Source organism: Magallana gigas, chromosome 4 (genome assembly GCF_963853765.1).
Source record: "Magallana gigas chromosome 4, xbMagGiga1.1, whole genome shotgun sequence".
NCBI classification, from domain to species: Eukaryota; Metazoa; Mollusca; class Bivalvia; order Ostreida; family Ostreidae; genus Magallana; species Magallana gigas.
In genome coordinates, this window is record NC_088856.1 from 36,257,317 (window position 1) to 36,280,384 (window position 23,068).

The window sequence follows — 23,068 nt, forward strand, 5'->3', positions numbered from 1 at the left end:
AATCTCTTTTTAAAGAATTACCGGTAACTTTTTTAAAATGTTCTACAATTATACAGAAGTTATTCAATGTGTACTATGTGATAAGTTTTGGAGAGTAGTAATATGGATTTAGAAACCCAAAGTTTGGCAAAACAGAAAATTGGATCACACTCTGTTAAATTCGTAGTACCAAGAAAGAAAAACTCATAGTACCAAGAAAGGAAAAATTGATGGGTATATATAAATATGAATATTGCATTTTTATTCTTTTTCTGACACGTATACCGGGGTATTTCATTCAGACCTTGTCACAGCCAATTTTGCATTATGTGAAATTCATGTAAAAAGAGCCTAATGTGTAGCTAAATCCATGTGGAATTCAAACAACGAATCTATCAATATGTGAGGCACTATTGTTGAAACTTAAGAACAGAAAAATTACAGTTTTTCCATTAATTTAAAACATGATTTTCCACAACAACACAAAATTTCATGTGAATTATCAAACAATCTTTTGATATATAAGACACGTATGGCCATACCATGACCTTGTATAGTACAAACGGTTAGTATGACAAATTAGTCATGAAATAACTTTGATACCTATATATTGCATAGTTGTTTTTTTTAATGCAAAGTGACAGAATGAACTTTATGACTTGACAAAATTAATGACTTTTTTTAGCACAGCTAGATTATATTGTGCAGTAGTTGTGTCCTGAATGATGTTATGCAACCAGGTGCAGGATGCGGGGCACAGTAAAATACAAATTCAGAATCTATAAACAAGTTGTCATCAAGTATCATAATTGGCGACCCCAAGTCCATGTCGATAGCTCTGGTACTGTGTAATTAGTCACGTATTGCATGTTTTATATAACCTTTGTAACCTTTAAAAAACATGTATTTTGGTATGTTTGTATACATGACATTTCAATATGGCCCATAAACCATGTCTCATAACCATGCGGGAGGCTCCCAACCCGCATCCCTCGATTCTATGATGGACAGTTTTGACAGATTTGTTACTGAATTTAGAATCAAAATATAACTTCGGAATTTAAGCGCTAAATGCTCACTCATGATCATCACAGTTGGACAGAACCAATCAAAACTGTTAGTCGTAAGTAAAAAGTTATATAAACCCCTGTAAAATGATGTTAGACAGATTCTTGATTTAGATTTTTATTATATTGCGACAGTTCAGATCACTAGCAGAATTGAGCTGACTTGTGCTGCTAGAATTGAGTTTAAAACTTTGTTAAACTATACCATCATGTTGTGAAAAAAACTGCTTCGTTAAACTACTTTGAACTCAGTGGTTTCTTCAACTGATGTTAAGTCCAAAGCCTTACATCAACTTTCTTGGTGCCGTGACCAGGATTGCTACAGAGTTATAAGGAAAAGTGAGAACAACTAACAAGGTAGGAACCATTTCTATACGTCTCTTGTAACTATCTCGAAATAAACAACTTTGTCTGGCAACCCAAATGGCTACAACCGATGGGTATGATAAAGATGAATTTAAAAAACAAATGGAACAATTAGAGCAACAGTTTTCGCGCATGAGTATAGAAGACAAAGGGCAAAGAATAAGTCGAAAACCCCCAGAGAAAGAAAACATTACACAAGATTCTGGGAAAACAAAAATAATTAAAACACATCTTGAAAATAAGTCATATGAATCTCGACACAGAGTCCCAGATAATACATGTAATGATCATGATAAAGATTTGTTCATAGGACCAGTTAAAGCTATGACAGCCACACTCTCCAAGCCCCTATCTTCAGTGATAAATCTCTTTGAAGGAGACCCTAGAAAATTCCAACAATGGAATAAAGAAGTCGAAAAGTTTGGTGCAACGATTATGGATGATCAGCAGAATAAACACAAGAGTGATCAGGCCGAGGAGTCAGGATCAGATGCAACCTTAGAGACAGAACAATGTGAAAATAGCAGTAGAGACTATGAGATATCCCTGAACGTCCCAAGTGTATACTTAGATGAGGATATGGAAATTGATGAGAAAGCCCCTAAAGTAGGTCTATGCTTTAAACCAATCCCTGTAAACTGCGTAAGCCTCGTAAAGAAAATAGTAAACAAGAGTATGTGTTGGCTATAATGATGGAATAGCCAAAATAATAAACTAAACAAACTAGAAAACTGACCAGTCAGGAAGGGCCCCGCTATGACAATTAAGGTGGCTCTATACACCCACAGTTTATTCCAATTTTCAATAGAAGACCACAAAACATATACTTATCAAATATTAAAATGACGATAGGGATACTATAGGTATTTTTAAAGAATTTTTTAATGTTTTTTCGTGTTTTTGTAAAATATTTTTTAAAAAGACAGCTATCAACAAATTGAGAGAAATTATTTTGTCATATGATGGATATTTCCTTCAGACACATAAAAAAAATATAACACTTCTTAACATTCAAAAATGTTATTATTGCAATTTTTTTTAGTATTTCCCCAAAACATATTTTTTCATATTTTCTTACTCTGTTGACAAATCATCTGAAAATGTTGCTTGATGTTATAAGAAAGCGTATTTTAATAAATGTGAAATAAAAAATTGAATGAAATCAATTGCAAATAAACACAAAAAATATTTTAAATTTTATTTGGTATGAAAGTTCCTCATGTAAGGGTTATCGTTCCTAAGTCCCAAGGCCCAAACACCTTGGGGACTTTTCATTTCTGAGTTGAAGAAAATTTCCTAAATATAATGTTGGAATGATAAATAGATGCATCTTTCATTATAGACTTTGCCCTGTATAAGTGAATATATTTGCTTTAGTGCAAAACTAAGTCAAGTAAATAAAGGGGAACATTGACTAGGCTAATAGGATTTATGTATCCCAACCTGAGAGAAATTCAAAGCAACCCTCTCATCCCCGTTAGGTGTCGATATTAATTTGCATTAAAGTATATTATAATTGAACTATTTTCACCTGTTTAGAATTTTCTTTCACTGTATTCAACCAAAAAATATGTTTTAGAAATTTTTGGAAAGTTAAAAAATTTATTGTTCTCAACGGGAATCGAACTTATGACCTACTGATTTGTAGTGAACCCACTAACCCACTGCGCTACGGTGTAACATATCGATGATGCTAAAGAAACTCTTTAAAAATTTATACTTGATTTTATTGTTTATTTCGATAAATAATACCACACAACGTGAAGGTGTCACATACCACATTACTTGTAAGTAATGAATTTTCCAATTATCAAATTAAATCTATCCGTTTAACAAATTTTTCAAAATAGCGGTTCCCATACAATTCACCTCAGTTTAAATCAGCCAGTACCGGAAATGCATGTTTCCAGATTTACTTTTTTGCGTACTGCGTCATCAAAAAGTGGTGTATAGAGCCACCTTAATATAGAGAAGTGAAAAAAAATTTGAATTCCATCCTCTTTATATTAACAATGATGAAAAATAAATGCCCGGCAGAAGATGTAAAGAACTGGAATATATAGGATCTCGTGATTTGTAGTTGGATATGATTTTCATCCAACAATTAAAGTGTTTTTTTCTTGAGCCTTAGTGAGGGGATAAAACACACAAGTTGGATAAAAATCATATTATACTACAAATCATGAGATTCTATTTATCCCATATTTTATACACCGCAATCAATGTTTACACTGTTTATAAAACTCTACATTATTTTACTTCATTATGCCTAGGTAAATCCCATTGTAAAGTCACAACTGTGGAATATCAAAAAAATATCCAATGAGTCATATCCACGGGATAAAGTGGGTTAACATGGGATGAAATAAAATTTGTTAAAAAAACAAAGAATTGATACCAATGCAATGATACCTAGGCTTTGCCTCTATTCAATAAAATTATTATAAATCATTGTGTACGGTATTTTAACCGAAATAAAATATGAATATTATATTTTAAATCCATATTTCAAAAAATGTACACAATACTACACATCATTCAAAATTGACCTTAACTTCAAAACAAAGTTCATTTGCAGACACAGGCAGTGCAGTAATTAATCTCAATGTGACAGATAAAGATAAAGCTTAGGATTTTCTTCCTGTGGAAGGTTAATTAATCCCAAAGGAAAAATATTGCACAGCCTTCCATGTATACAATGGTAACATTCTCAGCAGTTATCTCTCTTTGCCCATTCATTCTCAGCAGTTATCTCTCTTTGCCCATTTTTCTTGTGCATAGTTAGGAATCTACCCCACTACCCCAGCTCCAAACCAGAAGACATAGAGAACCAAACTTAGCATCAAAATATGTATTTCTGCCTACTGAACTACCATACCAAATTTGAACTTGATTGGGCAACCATAAAAAAAGTTATTAGAAAAAAACAGGAAATTTGTGGACAGAAGAGTGACAGACGGACGGACGGACAGAAGGACAGACGGACAGAGTGATTACTATAGGGCACCCGCAAATTCTTGCGGGGCCCTAATTATGAAACCGCTGCAGATCTTGAAAATGCAATATTGCACCCTTTGAAATATTATGATTCCTGACAAACTAAAAGATATTAAAGTCTTCCCTATGATTCAATGCACTTATGGCAGAATTGCCAGTAATTAACTAATATGTGTCCCATGGAATCATCATCTTGGGTGGGAAACATCTGGTTTTGTGTGCTTTTGACCTTGGCAGAAAAAAATAACGTTTAAAACTTAGGACTTTGTATTTAAAACGCAAAACTAATAAAAAGTTGGGGAGGTATATGCTTTGGTGGTTGCTGGTTAGGTTGTCAAAAAAGGGGTAGTGACAGAGATAAGAATGGTTCCTCCAAAGATGTTTCGTACTGTTTTGTGAATCCAGAGATGTGAAACTCTAGTGAAACAATTGAACTTGATTCAAAACCAGAAGTCACTTCAATTCTGAAGAAACACTTGCGAAGCGGAAAATTAGAAACTCGTAAAATGGTTCATAGCACAGGGGAAATGTCTACTGAATCAGCAGAACAGTTACTTGGAAAGAGGAAAGACAAAGAATCTCAATGGGCAAAATACAGTCACAGAAGTACTATAGACCGAATCCTGAGCTAGCATGAAGGTTCCTGGAAGAAAAGGCCACAGCAATGTCTTTAAAACAGAGGAATGCAGGAGATGTTGCGTGAGAAATCGTCTCGCCATATACGCCAACACTTTATCCGCAATTGTCGATGATGCACGACTAATCAGGCCGCAAGGAAGTTGTTTTCCTTGTGAATAAATGAATTTCATAAAACGTGTAATAGGTGAAATGACACTGAGATTAAGGCATGTTAATGTAAATGGAAAGTTGAAAATAATTTGACATTTTTTTATGATGTTTAATGTAAGTGACCTTTAACCCCTGACCTACTGACCTGTGTGACCCCTCCCACGTGTTCCTGGATGAGACTCCTGGACAGGGAAGCGGAGGTTGCAAAGGAAGAGAAGAATGAGCTGCCCATGTTGGTGATAGCATAGGCAAACAACTCCTGTACAGGAAAAAGAGTGCATGTTTTAGAGAAAACAATCACATGTACCTACAGCATTTAAAACTCTTGTTTATTAAAACCTGTCTTGATTAACTTGTAATAAAGCAACAATTAGTCAAAGTGTGTAAAAAAAACCCACAGATTGTTAAAACTAAAATGTTATATTTTAGTGACAAAAAATTCCTGATATAATATTTTAAAGAGCTTTCAAACTTCAATAATAAAAACACCTTTAAAGCAATAAATAATTTTTTTTCTTTAAAATATTGCCAAATAGGGTCTGTTATAATCAGAGGTTCTCTCTGTTTGACATCATGTACTTTACCTGGTTGGAGTCAATTTCGTATCCATGTTTCCTGGCTAGGATTTTGCCCATGGACACAGATATAGCGAACACAACAATAGACAAAGCGAAGGCGTCACTGAGGACATCGGGCATGAGGGAGAAGTTTGGCACAGTGGGGACTGGAAGTCTGAAGAAAAAAAACACTGTACAGTTAAAACGGCTCCTATCTCTTGCCATTTTTACAATCATGATTTATCTTTTAATTTTCATTTTTGCTATTTTCGTCATCAACTTTTGATCGCAAACAATACATACAACACACAAAAAACATTATACATATAAACATGCCCTTATCTCCAGCATATTTCAAAACCATGATTTTTTTTTTCCTGCTATTTCATCATCAATTTTTGATTGCGAATAATACGTACAACACACAGAAAATTTTGTCCCTTATTTTGTTCATGTTGTCGTGTTCTATGGGAAACTTTTGAAATGCCATAGGACATTACATGCAGAAGGAACTCCCCTGCATTAATCTGTCCAACTTGTACTCAATTTACAAGCCTGAGCACAGTAGAATCGATTATAAATCAATATATCCCTTATCATAAGAATGATCTTGTAGTTGTATATATATATAAACATAAACTTTAAAAATTATGTGCCATTCGCATTGATTGTTACAGCTAGCTGACAGTTGAAACAGCACCAAATTACCAAATATGAGATATTTTGTACTGTTATGAAGATTCACATAAGAGTGCTGATAGATAATAAACAATAACTGTCACAATACCATCCTCCCCCCCCCCCCCAACACACCAATCACTGACCACCCCTCCCCCCCTTTGACATTAAGTTATATTTCTTACCCTGTAGGAATATCACCAACAATCTTGACACCATATTTGCTTTCAATATTAATGAAGTAGGCTATCACAGTTCCTAGGACAACCTGGAAGAGATCAATACATCAGTAAAACTCATGTCAGCTGTTGGTGGCCGTGGAGATAATGTCATTTTGCCTGCTGTGAAAAAGACTCGACTGATATCACTTCTATCATACATTGAGTACATTGAGTTCTGTTCATCCCACTAAATTGTCTTCTATCCAGAAGGTTTAGCATAAACTTTTGAGTAATTCTAATCAGAAATAATTCCAACCACAAATATATATGTATTACACTACAATTACATTGTGAAAAAAAAATGCTTTGGAGAAATTTTACAGCACTGCAAGGAGTAAATACAAATTAAGTATAAATATCAAATAAATACGGCACTTGGAGGTGACTAATGTTTACAGTTTATAAACATGTATCTATACTTACAGCAATGAGTTCTATACAGGTATACTTACAGCGATGAGTTCTATACAGGTGTACTTACAGCAATGAGTTCTATACAGGTATACTTACAGCGATGAGTTCTATACAGGTGTACTTACAGCAATGAGTTCTATGGGTACAGGCATCTTGAGCCTGGGTTTTATTTTGGGGTTGTTGTTGATGTACTCCTTGACTACATAAATCATGACCATACACACGACCGAGGCGATCAGGGTCACGGCGTTGGTGTGAGGAATGTTCCCAAAGAAATCACGATATGTCTGAAAGCAAATATATTTATGGATGAGGGTACATGTACAGGGCTCTATAAAGATTTACCTATAACTGTTTTATCTATGTGTAGTATGTGAAGGACTGTAGGTATTACTAGTACCGTAGTCTGTAATGAATACTGTAGATTCCTAATTAAACGTGAAGAATTAATATTCGCGTAAAATCACGTGAAGCACCCTTCGCGAATTTTAAAATCTCGGCATTATTTCTTTGAGAGTTGAGAAGTATGAGAAATAAGGATAAAAGTTCCGCTTTCGCGATTTTATATTCTCGGGATTTGATACAAAACAGCGGGATCTGGAATTAAGTACTCGCGTAATATAAGGAATTTACAGTATCTATCTATTTGATGTATAAATTAAGCCTTGCATTTCAGAAACAAGGACTGACCTTGTCGCAAGCCACAGGTTTTGTTCTTGCATTCTATTTCCATAAACCTGTGGCTTGCGACAATGAATTACTGATTACGTATAAAAATGAAAAAATCAAACAAAGAAATTGTTGATACTGAATCAATTTGAATATAATTATTAACTTCTGTAAAGATTGTACATCTTGATTTGTTTGTGAAGTAAGACAACACACAGGTGATACATCTATCAAGAATAACAGTTCCTACACATCTAAAGACCATAATTAATTGATCTTCTACTTACATAAATAAGTTTGAAAGCCCCGCTGTACCGATCGGTTGATATTCCGAACACGTGCTTAATTTGACTAGTGAATACGTGACACGCTGCTCCAGTGGTGAAGCCGCTGATGAGCGGGTCAGATAAGTAGGTCGTCACGAACCCAAGTCGTGTCAGACCCATCACAAGCTGTTAAATGGAAACATTGCAGACCCATGCAGTAAGAATTGATATGCAAATAAATGAAGAAAGGTCAAATCAAAGGGAGAAAACTGATGTAGAAAAATATTTTTCCGTTCTTTATGTATTTAAATGATGTGGCACATGAAACATAGTAGTTTTAGAAAAGTAAACATTTGTTGCTACTTAGAGTTATGGAACTTTGGTGTTATAAAACAAACAAAAAATTAATTTCAACCTCCTTTTGTTAATGAAATGAATTCTTAAGAATTGTGTTATTTTAGCATGTTTTGTTGAAGTTAATATTATGAACTAATGATTTATTCCATTTCAATTCAAACTTATCTTAACTAACTCAGATACAGTGGGGCCTCAGATATCCGGACGCCAGATAACCGGACGCTTCAGTTTACGGAGGATATTATTTGGGAACAGATTTTTATACGTTATTTTGTCTCATTTATCCGGAATTTCGTGTTCCGGATCCGGACGGTCTGTTTTTACCACAAAACACTGATTTACTACTAATCTTGCTTCATTTAACCGGACGGTAAAATTTAATGTTACCCTACTCAGTTCAAAAGATTACCCCTGTCAATTAAGTTTCACACCTTTTTTACGGGCCAGACCCTCATGAGTAGCTTGTATAAACACACTGACTTCCCAAATCACTTTCAAAAATTGGAAAATTGCGAACAACAGTGTATCACACACATATCACACTTGGAGACAAAGAATTTAGCTAGATTCGGTTATCATTATTGTCCGGTTAATATTTCATGACAAAATAATAAAATAAACCAGAGTTCTTTATCTCTTAAAAACGTTCATATCAACAGACAACTCTGGCATGTGTTGCTATATGGTATGAAAGGCAAAAAACCTAGTATCAACACTATCATTATAATTCATGACAACAATAGACACATTTCAGATATCCGGACGCTTCATCTATCCGGACGATTGAACTTGGGAACGAAGGCGTCCGGATAACTGAGGCTCCACTGTATATATAACAAATAAAATCTGACGAATTGAAAATGATATCTGTAAGGATGGCATACATAAGGTATATAGTTACCCAATATTTGAAAAATTGAGTTTTCAGTTGTTAAAAAGTTAAAATTATATTGCATGTAACATGCACTGAGAGACTGAAAAAAATGTAAGTCATCTCATAGGATCTATATAGCCTTCAATGGACGAAGTAATGCAGACCTGTATTGCATGTAACATGCATTGAGAGACTGGAAAACATGTAAGTCATTTGATAAGATCTATAGCGTTCAATGGACGAAGTAATGCACACCTGAATTAATCCAACCATGAAAGTGACGGCCATGGCGATCTGTAGCTTCACGGACTCCGTGTTATCACTACAGGACAGCGAGAACTGTTGAACCGTCTCATTGGTCAGATTGCTGACCGGTGTTACGGAGCTTGTCACGTTGACACACGTGGTTATGATGTGTACGTTTGGAGACTTCAAACCTTTCTCGATGGCTGAACCCATCATCAGACAAGCTACTGCAAAGGTACCTACAGAGATAAAAAAGTATTTCATATACAAGTATGTATATATAGAAGCCTATTATTTTCATATCAGTAAATGGTTTCTTTCTCTTCAATCTGTATCTCTTAGAAAATAAAAACTGCTTTCAAAAAATCTTATTTATTATGAAAATACAATGTATCATAAACTTAATAGTTTTTACAGTTACAATGTAAATACATGTACATGTATTAACTATGATATCAACATACAGTTGATCTTCGTATCTTGAACACCAAAATCTCAAATACAATGGATATGTCAAGTGATTTTTAAGTCCCAAACACTTAAACTTCCAAGTATTTTACCCTTGATATCTCAAATACTTGGATATCTCAAAGTTTTTAACCAGTCCATCTAGTTCAAGATAACGAAGTTTGACAGTAATTAAGTTTGTAGATTTTCCTAATATATGCACGTCTGATTTTCCAGCTCCTCGGTCCAGACTCAGCCGCCGCCATTAACAAAGTTGAGCAAAATAAAAATTTGAGAATTCTTAAAGTTTTATGGTGGCGGACCCAGAAGGCTAATTTTCTCCTACCTATAGATATATGCCGAGAGGTTCCAAAGAAGAAATAAATGATCACAGGGAAAAAGGAAGTATAGAGACCGTACACTGGGTCTAAGGTGGTCAGCATCCCGTACGCCATACCTACAATGTACAGCAACTATTGAGTAATCATTTATATCATCAAATTATGAATGATAATTTCTTTAGGACATGCGAAATCTTTACCCCAATCAATTCTCAGTAGTTTTCTTGGACATGATCATTTTCTATTAGTTACATTTTACATGCATGTAAATTAATATACATGTGTACTACATATTATAACTTTTTAGTTATAAAAATTCATTTTCATTCATTCAAACTTGAGTGGCATCCCTTTCCATTCAGAGTTTTTTTTTCAATTTTTTCAATTTTGCAACTTTTGCAATTACCTTGTTAGTACATGTAAATTAGATGAATACATATACACCCATTCAGAAATCATGGAAAATACTGAGACTGTGATTATATTTACTTTGAACATGTATTTTATCAAAATTAAATCCTCATATATCTTCAGTTCTTATGAGATCAGAGTCAAATTAGAATTTAAAACTTTCATGATATTAATACTATTTAGGAAACCTTTCTATTTCTGCTTTTTATAACTTTCGCTACTGACAGCCTCACCCTGAGGAATGTGCATGATCCCCACCGTCAGCCCGGACACAATGTCCCCGGTCAGATCAGTCCGAATGTTGTAATCCTTCATGATCCCGATGAACGGGAATATCTTGTAGAGAAATCCTAGGAAGCAGTCCTTGGAACACTGGCATTTCCTGCAGGACTTAAGGAAGCTTTCCCGGAATGTGGTCTGGGGTCGGGATCCGGGACTGAACCCCTCGTCAAACTTCTGCTGGGAAAACACCGGCCGCTCGATGACCACTTTGGCGTGTCCATTTGGTTGTCCGTCCAACAGTGACTCCCGAGACTCAACATCTTCGGAACTCATCTTCCTTTTACCTTTAGAAGTAAGAATTTTGAGAATATATGAAACCAGCTGCAACACTGTGTATCTAAAAAATCTTGGAGATAATTTTGATGGAAAGAACAGAATTTCCAATAAACACGACTTAAATACCTTCCTAATTTCGCTTTGAGAATATGCAAAATGGCACATGAATTAATGATGCATGTCTATTATAGTTAGTCGTGTGTCTATAGTTTTAGTAAGTTGCCAACATTTATATCCATAGCGATCGGGACAATACATTAATTAATAAACTAGACCTGAGGCTGTTCGACACAAGATTTACAAGGATCTTTAGATGACAATGGGGCCATTGAATTGAAACATTAATACTGCACACACATAGAGTGCAAACATGAATTATACCACATATACGCAAGTACTTATCCTACAATGAGGCTTTTACTCACAATGCAAACGTACCAGTATGAATCAAGGACTCAACAAGACACTGATGAATCTCATTCACTTAAAATTCAGGCTATTGTTCTACATGAATACATCTACATTCACCATGTCATAGCTCGCTAATCATTAGCTAGCCGTATTTATGTATGCGCATTTCACAGGTGTAGACTTAAAATCTAAAATTTCAGTTATTTTTAAAATGTAAATTAATCAATTAAACATGCATGTAAGATTTGTTTTAATTACTAATGATCAAATTACATTCATGTATTTTGCAGAGTTTCCATGCTATTCAAAATTCATACCTAATTTACATCAGAATGAAGTCTTTACGTATTTATGCATGTCAACATTGGTTTTGATGGAGAGTACACTTAACTTAAGATATAGTACTGTAAATTCCTTATAAATTAAATAGGAGGAATTTATATCTGTGTAAAATTGTGAGAGACACATCTCACAGATTTTAAAATCTTGCTTTTTTTTCTGACAGATATAAACTAAGTGAAACTACCATAAAAATATGGTGTTAGCGATTTTATATTCTCACGAATTGATGCGAAACAGTTGAACTGCAGAATAAAGTACTTGCATAAAACATGGAATCTACAGTAGACATCAATAGATAAAACTCCTATTCATATTGAGTCAGAAGTACATATCTGGACCTGATGTGGCCATTATAAGTATTTCATCAGATGATAGATTCTTATAAGTAACGTACATTATTTATTTACATGTACAAACAATAATACACATGTACTGTATCGTGTATCATTTCCATAAACTGTCCTTACATGTAACAAACCTTTGAGTGATAATACAGGTTATTGATACAGTAAAATGTGTAAAATATTCAGTACAAATAATATATATATGCGTATATATGTACATCAGCTTGTGCATACATGTACGCATACGCAATCACATTTTATGGTATATGTATACAGTCATGTATGTATATTCTAATCACATATTAATGCTTGTACATACACCTACAGACTGATCTATACAATCATTTACACCATACACGGCATACAGTACATGTTGACTATTCTATAACAACCCTACCCTTGATTCTGAGATCATCACTTAGCAGGCAGGATTTCTCAGTAAAACTTGGATGCCTTGACATCTTCTATCAATATCTATCGACATGCAACAATAGCTGATCGTACATCGATGACATTGTATAGCAGAGTAAGTGTCCAGTGCGTGTGTTCTTTATATAACAGAGTATAAATATATATATATATCATCATTGAGAGCGGAGAGCATCCTATTAGGATGAGTAAACCATTAGTATTAGTGTACATGATGTACATTTATATTTACAGTATCTATGACTAATCCTTTATGCTTTAAGATAATATGTAACATTCTTATAATTAAGAATGCTTAGGTTTATTATGAGTTCAATGCTGTGACTGAAGTATAGTGAAGTCTGCATCTTTAGACTGATTTTGACTCCATGCACCTCCAGTGAGTAAAAAAAATGTTCTTAATTACTTTGAGTAATTCTCTTTTCTTGCTTTAATTAAATAAGAGTAAATGCTTGCTAATTAAATGCAGATATACATTCCACTGCTGCAGTTGCAACTTAAAATGACATGTAAAATTCTGTTGTAAGTGCGTAGAATCACAGTGGAACCCCCCAGGAAATGTTTCTCTCTATTTCGAGACATTTGTCAATGTCCTTTGTTACCAGAATTGCTCATACAAGAGAAGATTACAAGTCATCTCATCACTGCAAACGTTTGCAACTAAACACTGAAAAACACATGGTCTGTCTAAGAATTTGCTCTGACCCAGGTGAATAAAGATTTAAGGTATACACTGTATGTACGTTAAACTGTAACAGCAGATACATAAATAAACTTGTTTTTTTTCTTACATTAATGACTTAGAAGATGTTCAAGAATAAAAGGTGCATGCAGTTCTCAATTTTTTATACAAAAAATCAAAATCAAGGTCTGACTCTGTCATTTTTTTGACAATTTTTATCAGTGACCCCCCCCCCCCTTTTTTTTACGTACCCCCCTCTTTCCTGGACGGCACTGAATTTACAAGTATAAATGTCAAATTTAGAAAAAATTTACAGAACATTTGCACATACATATGAAAGCAAAATAACTGTGTCCCCAAATCTTCTGACACACATGTACATGTAAATACATTGTAAATATATACTCAGCAAACTTCTGCAAAATGCAGATAAGCTAGGACAATTGTCAAGATTTACAACAGTTACTGAATTTTCAGCTCTGATCAAAGCCTTCCATATGATATCTTTAAGACTTCAGCTGATAAATCATCTTCAACATGCAACTTCAAAGAACCCAATATCTTAGGTTATACTTTCTGAAGAACAGCGACCTCCATTGGATTCAATGCCAACGACTATACACTCTCTTTAGTTTTTCCAAAGTGACAGATGAAGGGTACAGTGTAATTTAGGAGTTCTTTCGATCAAAGGAGACGGTGCATTGTAAAGTATCCATGCTTAGTAAAACACTTGAGAAATGATAATCTTGTTATCATATAGCAGCCTTATAATTTATAAGTTTATAACAGTACAAGCAAACTTTAAGACTGCAAGATTCAATCACTCAGCTCACCCTTAACATTTCTGCATAATAACCCTATAACCTTGACCTTTCTTGTACAACCTCATAAGAGCTACAAAGACTCTATCTGAAAATTATAAATGCAAATTGTGAATCCTTAATATTTTTTTTTTTTGAACAGGTGCACATATTGAAACCCTGTAGCACATAAAAGTTATACACCAGAAATCATTACAAAAAACTTAAACCAAAAAATTAATACCACCAATACAGTTTGGAGAGTCAGAGAAATATAGATAGTGAGAGAATGAGCTATTATAATTATAAGCTGAGACAGAGAGAAAAATGAGGATGGAATATGAGGAATGAGGTCTTGGACTTCCATTTTACATGTCTCACAAGAGTTAAGTGAGTCATTCTCAAAAAAGGTGGTTTTGGGTTGTTCAAGGGCACTAGAAAGTATAATCCTTGATTTTTGCAAAGTTTCACTTTTGTGCTACCTTTGGATATATATTAGCATACATATTGGCACATAAACAGTTAATTCTAACAAAATCTTAAAAATTTAGAAAGTTTATAAGTTGATTTTTTCACATTATTTGACTGTTCCCACTCGGAGTTTGCGACTTCAAATAGGTTTTGTGAGGTAGTAAGACCATTTTTTATTAAAATAATAGGGTCAAGAGATAAAAGGTAAGTAGAATACCTCTCTCAAACGAAAAAACAAAGAAAATATATGAACAATATTTTTCAGCGAGATCAAGTTTGTCTGTTACATGTTTTTACGTCCATGGTGTAACGAAACAAAATATTGGTGTGTAAGAGTTGTTATTCTTAGTAATTTGAAAGATAATTGATGCCTCCTTATTCCCATCGTATAGCTCTAAACAATGATAGAAGACAAAATAGCTGAAGATGAAATTTACTCAATTTTTATAATGATAAGTAAGTAGAAATAAATGTGTAAATTTTTATGTTGTCTTTGGGCTAACAGGAAATACTTAGGAAAAAGAAATATTTAGACACTCTGGAAAACAGACAAACTATTGCTATGTGTTGTTGTAGCAGATAATATGCTCTTTTACTCTGAGGGAGCAGTCATTATTTAGCAAAGACGAGTTAATTCATAAATATGTCCTTTGTGTAACAGTCCTTGGTGTAACAAGAACAAAAAGTTACACCATAGACTATCACTGTTATCCCAGAGACTATAATTTACATAATTTATTTTTTTGGGAAAGATATGATGAAATTATTCAATAAATATATCACAATGTATCACATTTGTTAGTTTATGCTTATATATAATGTTGATGCATCTGTTTGCTGTAGATCTAGATTATTTCTCAATCATGCAATATTTTGTTACTCCAAAGACACATACAATTAACACCACGGACATATGACCTAAAATATTCATTTTAAAAAAATTCAGCATTGTCAAATCAAATCAAATTTATCAATTCAAGTATAATTAATATTGAATTTGATATTGGACTTACAGCTTAAGCCAAATTTTCCCTAAAAAATATTATTTGACTTTAAACAAAATGTGTTACCAAGGACTTTTAATGTTACACAAAAGAGTATTTCAATTCCCATGCATGTATTTCTGATAGAAAAATTAATAAAACAAGTATTGTATAAATACATTTTATGACAGATTATGCAATGTAGTATGATAAAATACTAAAATTATTCATCAACTGGATAAAATGGTGTCCATGGTGTAACATGTTGTGTCTTTTGTATAACAAACTTAAATTTTAAGCCTGAACTTGTAGAGAATAACAGTAACATGTATAATATATCTGCTGAAAAGTGCATTTGGTAATTTTGAATTCATTTAAAATACATTCAAGCTTTCAAAACAAATTAAAATATTAAAACTTTGATTCTTATAACAGACAAAGTCCATGGTGTAGCATAAGTGTCCTTGGTGAAACATACTGGAACTAAATTGTGTAAATAATTTGACTTTAGGGGCACTATTATGCACATTGATAATGATTACTGTTAAATATATGCATTCATAAGTTATAGCTATGAAAACATTCAGTTGTCTCTATTTTGAAATCTGATGTTTTTGTGTTTAAATAAAGGTTGTCCTTGGTATAACATTTGGACTAACAATAATTGTCCTTAGTGTAACATCCCTTATTTTGTTTTTATTTTCAAAGATTTTTCAAGAAACATTGAGGTTTTTTCACTTAAGATTTTTTTTCTTGTCACTTACAAGTGTCTCCCAAAAAAAAATCAGACATTAAATGGAGAAGAAGTTTTCAGTGTGCAATACAATGTCATGAGATGGATGCATATTTCTCATTCACAAACCAAATATGAAAAATTAAGGAAAATACATTATTAAATTCTTGTTTTATGATTAAGTTCAAGAAAAACTTCAAAAAATTTAACTTTAACACCAAACCAAATGCATGAACAATAAGATTTAATGAAATTTATGAATATTTCTTGTGCGTTACACCAAAGACTGTTTTCTTTTCATGTGGTTGTAAATATCATATTTTTATAGATTTTCATTTGATGTACTGTTGGCATATTTTAGGAAACAAACATCATGATATGCACGATACAAACTATGATAAATTCAATCTGGTTGTAAGTACTTTGTTTTTAAACAAGTGGTACTTGAAAAAATCCACCTTTTTTGAGAATGACCCAAGTAGAGATTTATGTTGCATGTCCTTGCACATTAATATAATGATCTTACACACCTGACATGCTACTGGACAAAGCACCATCAGAGGTTACCACACTGGGGTTGTGTTAATGGACCCATAAAAGTGACCCCTAACAAACGACATTGGACGCCATTAAAAAGATAAATGGGACACCCTCTGAATGATATTACTAATTAATCTTTTGTAAACTCATTTCTTAAAAGCTGTGGGAAACATTCTCTTCACCATCAGACTTAGGCCTGTTCACATGCATGGAAAATAAATCTATTCCGGGACATCCAAAGGTCATGTTCGGGGTCACAAGGTCAAGGTGAATCAAGGTCCAAAAATAGACCATGAAAAATTCATTTTCCTGACTCCTGCTACATTTAGTTTCAACTAATACAGGTACATGTACTGATTAAAGCAAAAGAGGTGTATTAAGGTACCTCACTACACCCAGACTTACCTATACTTTTTAAGACACTACGTCCGTCACAAGATGGCGATTTAAATGTAATTTTGCATCCAAAATTGCACATTCTTTTGCCTATTTGACTTAAATACTTCTTATCCATTATGATATCTCTCATAATCAAGTAATTTTCTGTTGATCTGAGAAAATATTTCAAGGTGTAGTGAGCCACCTTAAGCTCAGTACATTTTTTCATGTTTATTTTACTGCAATAACAGCTGCAATTTGATATGATGAAGTACCTTGAACTGATCACATATGATTAATTAGATCAAAATTATTATGATCATCGAATTTTATTAGAAGAAAGACTTCACTTAACTATGGAATATTTAGCAGACCAACTTTTGTTCAGGACAATTCCTAAAAAAAGTTTACAAACTATATTCTTTTTTGTCATCTTTGTAGTAATTAATCACAATATGCAAAATTTTATGATAAAAAATTGCAACAGGAAAATTGCGGCTCATACTGCTTTAAATGAGTTTGTAGATATATAGCACGCATATGTATTAATTGCAATTTTAAAGACTATTTCTATTAAAACTTATTAATAAACTTTCCATTCAAATGTTAATACACCTTTTCTTACTAATTTCTTTCTTGAATAAAATTAAATGTCCAAGAATTTATTTTAGGTCATAATTACATGCATGTAAATATACATTCGGTTCATATCAAAGGAAAATCAAGGGATTTATGTTTACATCAAAGTACAGTATACCAACTTAATATATAACTCAATGCTAGAAACATGTATATCAATAAATCCATACAATTACTTAAATCAATTTCCAATATTTTGAACATCATTAAAATTCTAAATTACATAATATAATCAACATAAACTGACCTTATATATCCAACTCAAAAACTGTGTCAATTTCTATAATATCACACCTTGACCCAATTTTAATTGGGGTAGTACTTTATACTGCAAAAGTATTATCTTGTGAACAGGTGAGCCTGCAGTCACAGAATGGCCAGGTGAGACTAAGACAATCTCGTTTATATCTTCGTTTTACAGGTAAGAGCACAGGTAAGTTAAATAGTGCCTGTTTCAACTTACGTACATTATAAGTTACCACACAAAATTTACAAAGAAAAAAAATCCTTGACTGTCACTGAAACTTTTCAAGATTTTCATCTTTACAGGTGTGATAATTTAGGAACATGAGAATTAATTTGTAAACATATCATTATGCGTTCACAGTATTGTTTGTGTATATAGTGAATGTCGATAAAACTTGAGGGACCGGTAGCCGTACAAAGGTTAAAAACGTTACGTCATTGAGTGGTGATACAAACATTAAACACATCAACGTAAATCGTCTTAATGTTTGTAATGTTACAGTACGTGATCATAGCACATTTTACGGTGTCACTTTCAGGTCCAAATAAACAAACAAAATACATATATGCACTGTTTTCTTGAAGCATGTTTTTCATAAGTTATGGATCATAATGACACAATCAGTTCTTTAAAAGTGTTTCACATAACAATTCTTTGTATTGTAGATGATAGTACATTTAAAGAATAATTGACGGTAGAAATATGATACAGAAATTGTTTACCTGAGGCAAAATTTTCACACAGAAAAATAAACAATCTTCTGCATCGTAAACACTAAAGAAATTGGGATCAAATACGTCAATTTTTTTCACTCTAATATATTGTGCTTGATCAAATAACATTTTAGTACAGGATAGGAAAATTGACAAACATCTGCAGCAAAGAAGCAAATTATTCAATGACCTAAAATTGACCTGCACATCAATGTTTCTATATGTATTATATATATATATACATTTACTTAAATAGATATTGATATTAGAAAGAGTAGCTGATAATGATATACATTTTTTAATCAATATCATTGAATTAAATAACCAACAAAAGAGCAAAAATACCAGTACACTATTATAGGTAGTTTACCTGAAAAATTACAAACCCACAATGAAATTCTTATGAATTAAATCCAATTAAATTACATTTAACTTAACAGTGGTTGTCTTTGCAACTTATCATGTATGTAAAAAAGTATATGCATTTAATTATATAACTGTACTGCAAGTTTTACTAAATAGACTTTGACTTACTTAATTTACCTGACCGAAAAACTAAGTTATCATAACTGCAGGTAAAATATTTCATTTTATTTCAGTACCAACACACATTATTAATATTAATTACATCCTGTCGACTTTACGCTGCTAAGTGTTGAACCTGACGTCAGTCTCTCCCCTCGATTTTTTTAAAATGATAGATTCAACGTCAAATTCAACCTTTTTAAATAAGATCTGGAATTGTAGGTCCTTGCTCTGCCATTAGCCCAGACAGGTACAAACCACAGGTAACATAACACACAGATTGTCATATCCAGTCTGATATCTTGCACTCTTACATATTCTCATGCGTTTGTTGAATGCATTATATAATGCACAAAATAAAAAGAAAGATCTGTCTTTTACATGAGAATCAATGCCTGATGGAATTTGCATTTGTACATATGAGTACCATGGTAACATGTATAGTCACACATTTAAGATATACGACATATTTCTACTATACGCAGAAAGTTACAGCACAGTCATAACTTCTTGAAGTTCATTTGGAACTATATTTGACGAGATGGTTCCAAATTGTGATAATTACTTAGTTATAACCTTTGTAAAATTTTAACTTTTTTTAAGGGTTCATTATAGGCATAACTTTTTAGTGTTTTGTTTAGTATTGCTAGTGACATTAATAAGCAAAAGGTTGCTGGGCTGAATTCAACCTTATAAATTTAGCTACATGTTGGAGAAGCTTTTCCAGGTTTATAGTCAGTCATAGACTGCATGATAATACTTTACAAATGATGGTGCATGAACTACGATTACTTGTAATTAACATTTCCTATTGTGACCCTTGACATTCAAATTCACCTACATTGTATTGTAATCAATAGTATAACACTGTCATGTGGCATTTAGGGGGAATGATAAAATAGACTGCTTGCTGCAGAATCCCAAACAATATCTTTTGAATGAAATATTGTTAATTCTTTTTTAAGTAACACCGACAGTACTACACTACTAAAAGGTTCAAGTAATTTAGAAAGAATATGTGACATAAGTGGGGATCTGCAGTGGGGTGGGGGTTAGCGGAGCCTTAACCCTAATGGTGAACTTGTATTTATGGCACCCTCCCCCATCCACCTCCCAAAGACATACAAAATTATCCCTCAGACCCCACACCCCAGTGAACTTTCTGGATCCATGCATGGAGGAGGACACACATTAGAAAATATCAAATATTATATACGCACTGAAGATCGAGTTAAGGGTCAAAACCCACACATTCATTATGAAGTTGTCTAAACTGCACTTCTTGGACATCAAAAAAAAAAACCCACTCATATTTTTAAATATAAATTTAAAATATTATTTCACCAGCTGAAGATTATATTACATGTACATGCAAATGTAGACTTGTAAACATACAAGTTATAATACCAGGTAAACAAAACTAATTCACAAAAGCATGTCAATTAATGATGAGCACCTTATATTAATACTGAATTTCACACTATATACCCTTAAGTCTTGACTTTATAAAGCTCAGATATCAGTACTGATTATAAATAAAGTTATATTATATACACCTGTTACATGTATTATATATGAGTACTACAACATGCTCCAATAGTTTAATTATATGATGAATTATATAATGACCTAAAAATTGCATGATGCCCATTCCAGTCACAGAAATTTTTACCAACTACATGTATCTGACATGTCCTTTTGTTTTGAAAGATGCAGATTAATTAAAAACGCTACCAAGCATTTCAAGAGTTATGCCCCTTTTATTGTGTTTTCTACCTACCAAAAATGTGGTGGATCCATTTGGACCTGGGCTTTTTAAAATGTCTTCTATTCATTGTCACTTGACTTGAGAAACCGCACAAATTTGGGATTAAAGTCTGTATAAATGTCCCACAGATAATACAGCTAAAGTACAGTAATATTGTTCAATAATTAATGATCAATGTTCCTCAACTCGATCTGCACACAAGCTGCTCCATGAAAACATAAGTACGTCAAGACGTATTCATTATTGCCTCAGACAAAATCTCACCAACCATGATTGTACGCCAATATGGCACAAAAGTTTTAGTATCCACAGTACAAAAAAATCACAAAATGGCAGCTAGAACATGTTCTTTAAAGTTTATAAAAGCACAAACTGATTTAACGTGCCTGCATGCTTATCACTTGACGTTCCTCAAAAACACATTTTTCTAAATACCACTGAAATAAAAAAAAGTCATCCTCCATTTCCTGCTGTTACTACATTGTTAGAGTATATAATAATCCATAAGCACCTGCTGTCACAAAGGCACAAGGTATATAATCAGACACACACAGGTTTCATATAGAGATATTAGCCTGTTTTGTACAGTGCAGTTATTGATGCAGAGAGAGATATTGATCAGGCTACGAGAAAACCTCCCCCCTAACACCACACCATTGCAACGATTCGTGCCAGCTAGCCTATAATTGTTCATGTATCTAAAACAGTTAAAAACTGAATGGAGCCAGTTGGATTCAGAAACAAGTGGAATTGCTTCACTGTAGTTATTAATAGGAAGATTAGAACTTCGCTTATACAACATGATCGATGAATGGATGTAAAACCATTGCTGACAACAGATTGGGACTTTATTAAAATGGGTATTTATGAAAGTTTTCCAATTCTATTTGGCAATGATCTTACATATAATTAATTTTTCCTTTTTTAAGGTTGCTATTAATATTATGATTATTAATAATTTATTTGCATTAATAGAACAAATTGTTATTCAATGCAGTAATATATATCGATCCAATTTCTTTAATCAAGAACTGTCTTTAGGCAATACAATCATAATGCTTAACAAGCTTGGAGGCTGACACTTCTCACTGATAAATCTAAACACTGCATGTAACATATCCCCATGTCTGCAAGATTAATATATTTTATGATGCTGTATTTGAATCAGAGATATAGGAGAGAACATATATACATGTACAGGCATTAATTAATTCAATGTACATACAGTAGCATGTACATTGAATAAAATACTTATCAAAATTAAATCAAATTTGAATCTCCATATGTATACACGTAATATACATGCACAAAGTACTTTTTCAGTCGTAACTAAAAAGTACATGCATAAAAAATGTGCACATATAATACTACAGGTTGTCGATAAGACATATGCCTACCAGTATACATAAACTCAACAAGCAGTGCCTGCATGACTATAACCCCCCACCCCCTTCCTTCCACCCACCCACTGGAATCTCTACACTCACCACTTGTCCATATTTAATAAAAGTTGCACAATAAATTTCGTAATTCTAAAGTTTCTTATACATGCATAATCCACTCTTTATTCTCTAATCCAAGTATTTCCCAGAGGGCATATAGAAACTTAGAGATGTATGTTAGATGTACAAAATCAATAAAGCTTTAATTATTACATGTAGGTATTTTGGCCAAATGATGATTTAACTAATACTGTATTATTTTTAATACTATAAATTTAAAAATAAATTTACAAGTGAAACATCTCAAACTGCTACATTTTATACTACGAGCCACATTTTAACAAATATGGTGAACAAATTTCATATGTGTATGTATACTTTAAT

At 32.9% G+C, this 23,068-nt stretch overlaps 1 protein-coding gene across 5 annotated transcripts in view; it reads right to left on the reverse strand.

The window, feature by feature from the left end:
• LOC105347524 (prestin) overlaps positions 1 to 23,068 on the reverse strand; it is a 32,627-nt gene that overhangs the window by 7,158 nt on the left and 2,401 nt on the right. The window contains exons 1-9 of one of the 5 annotated variants that reach the window (XM_011456656.4): positions 21,255 to 21,401; positions 10,913 to 11,245; positions 10,274 to 10,384; positions 9,490 to 9,719; positions 8,025 to 8,189; positions 7,194 to 7,355; positions 6,619 to 6,701; positions 5,783 to 5,930; positions 5,344 to 5,457 (exon numbers count right to left, since the gene is read on the reverse strand). In XM_011456656.4, the coding sequence (XP_011454958.3) occupies positions 5,344 to 5,457; positions 5,783 to 5,930; positions 6,619 to 6,701; positions 7,194 to 7,355; positions 8,025 to 8,189; positions 9,490 to 9,719; positions 10,274 to 10,384; positions 10,913 to 11,245; positions 21,255 to 21,309 (1,401 nt within the window). In that variant the 5' untranslated portion in view covers positions 21,310 to 21,401. Of the gene's footprint in view, positions 1 to 5,343; positions 5,458 to 5,782; positions 5,931 to 6,618; positions 6,702 to 7,193; positions 7,356 to 8,024; positions 8,190 to 9,489; positions 9,720 to 10,273; positions 10,385 to 10,912; positions 11,246 to 11,363; positions 11,503 to 12,731; positions 12,862 to 18,236; positions 18,526 to 21,254; positions 21,402 to 23,068 lie in introns of those variants that run through there. The other 4 variants (XM_011456659.4, XM_011456655.4, XM_066082286.1 and 1 more) reach the window with 4 other exon arrangements.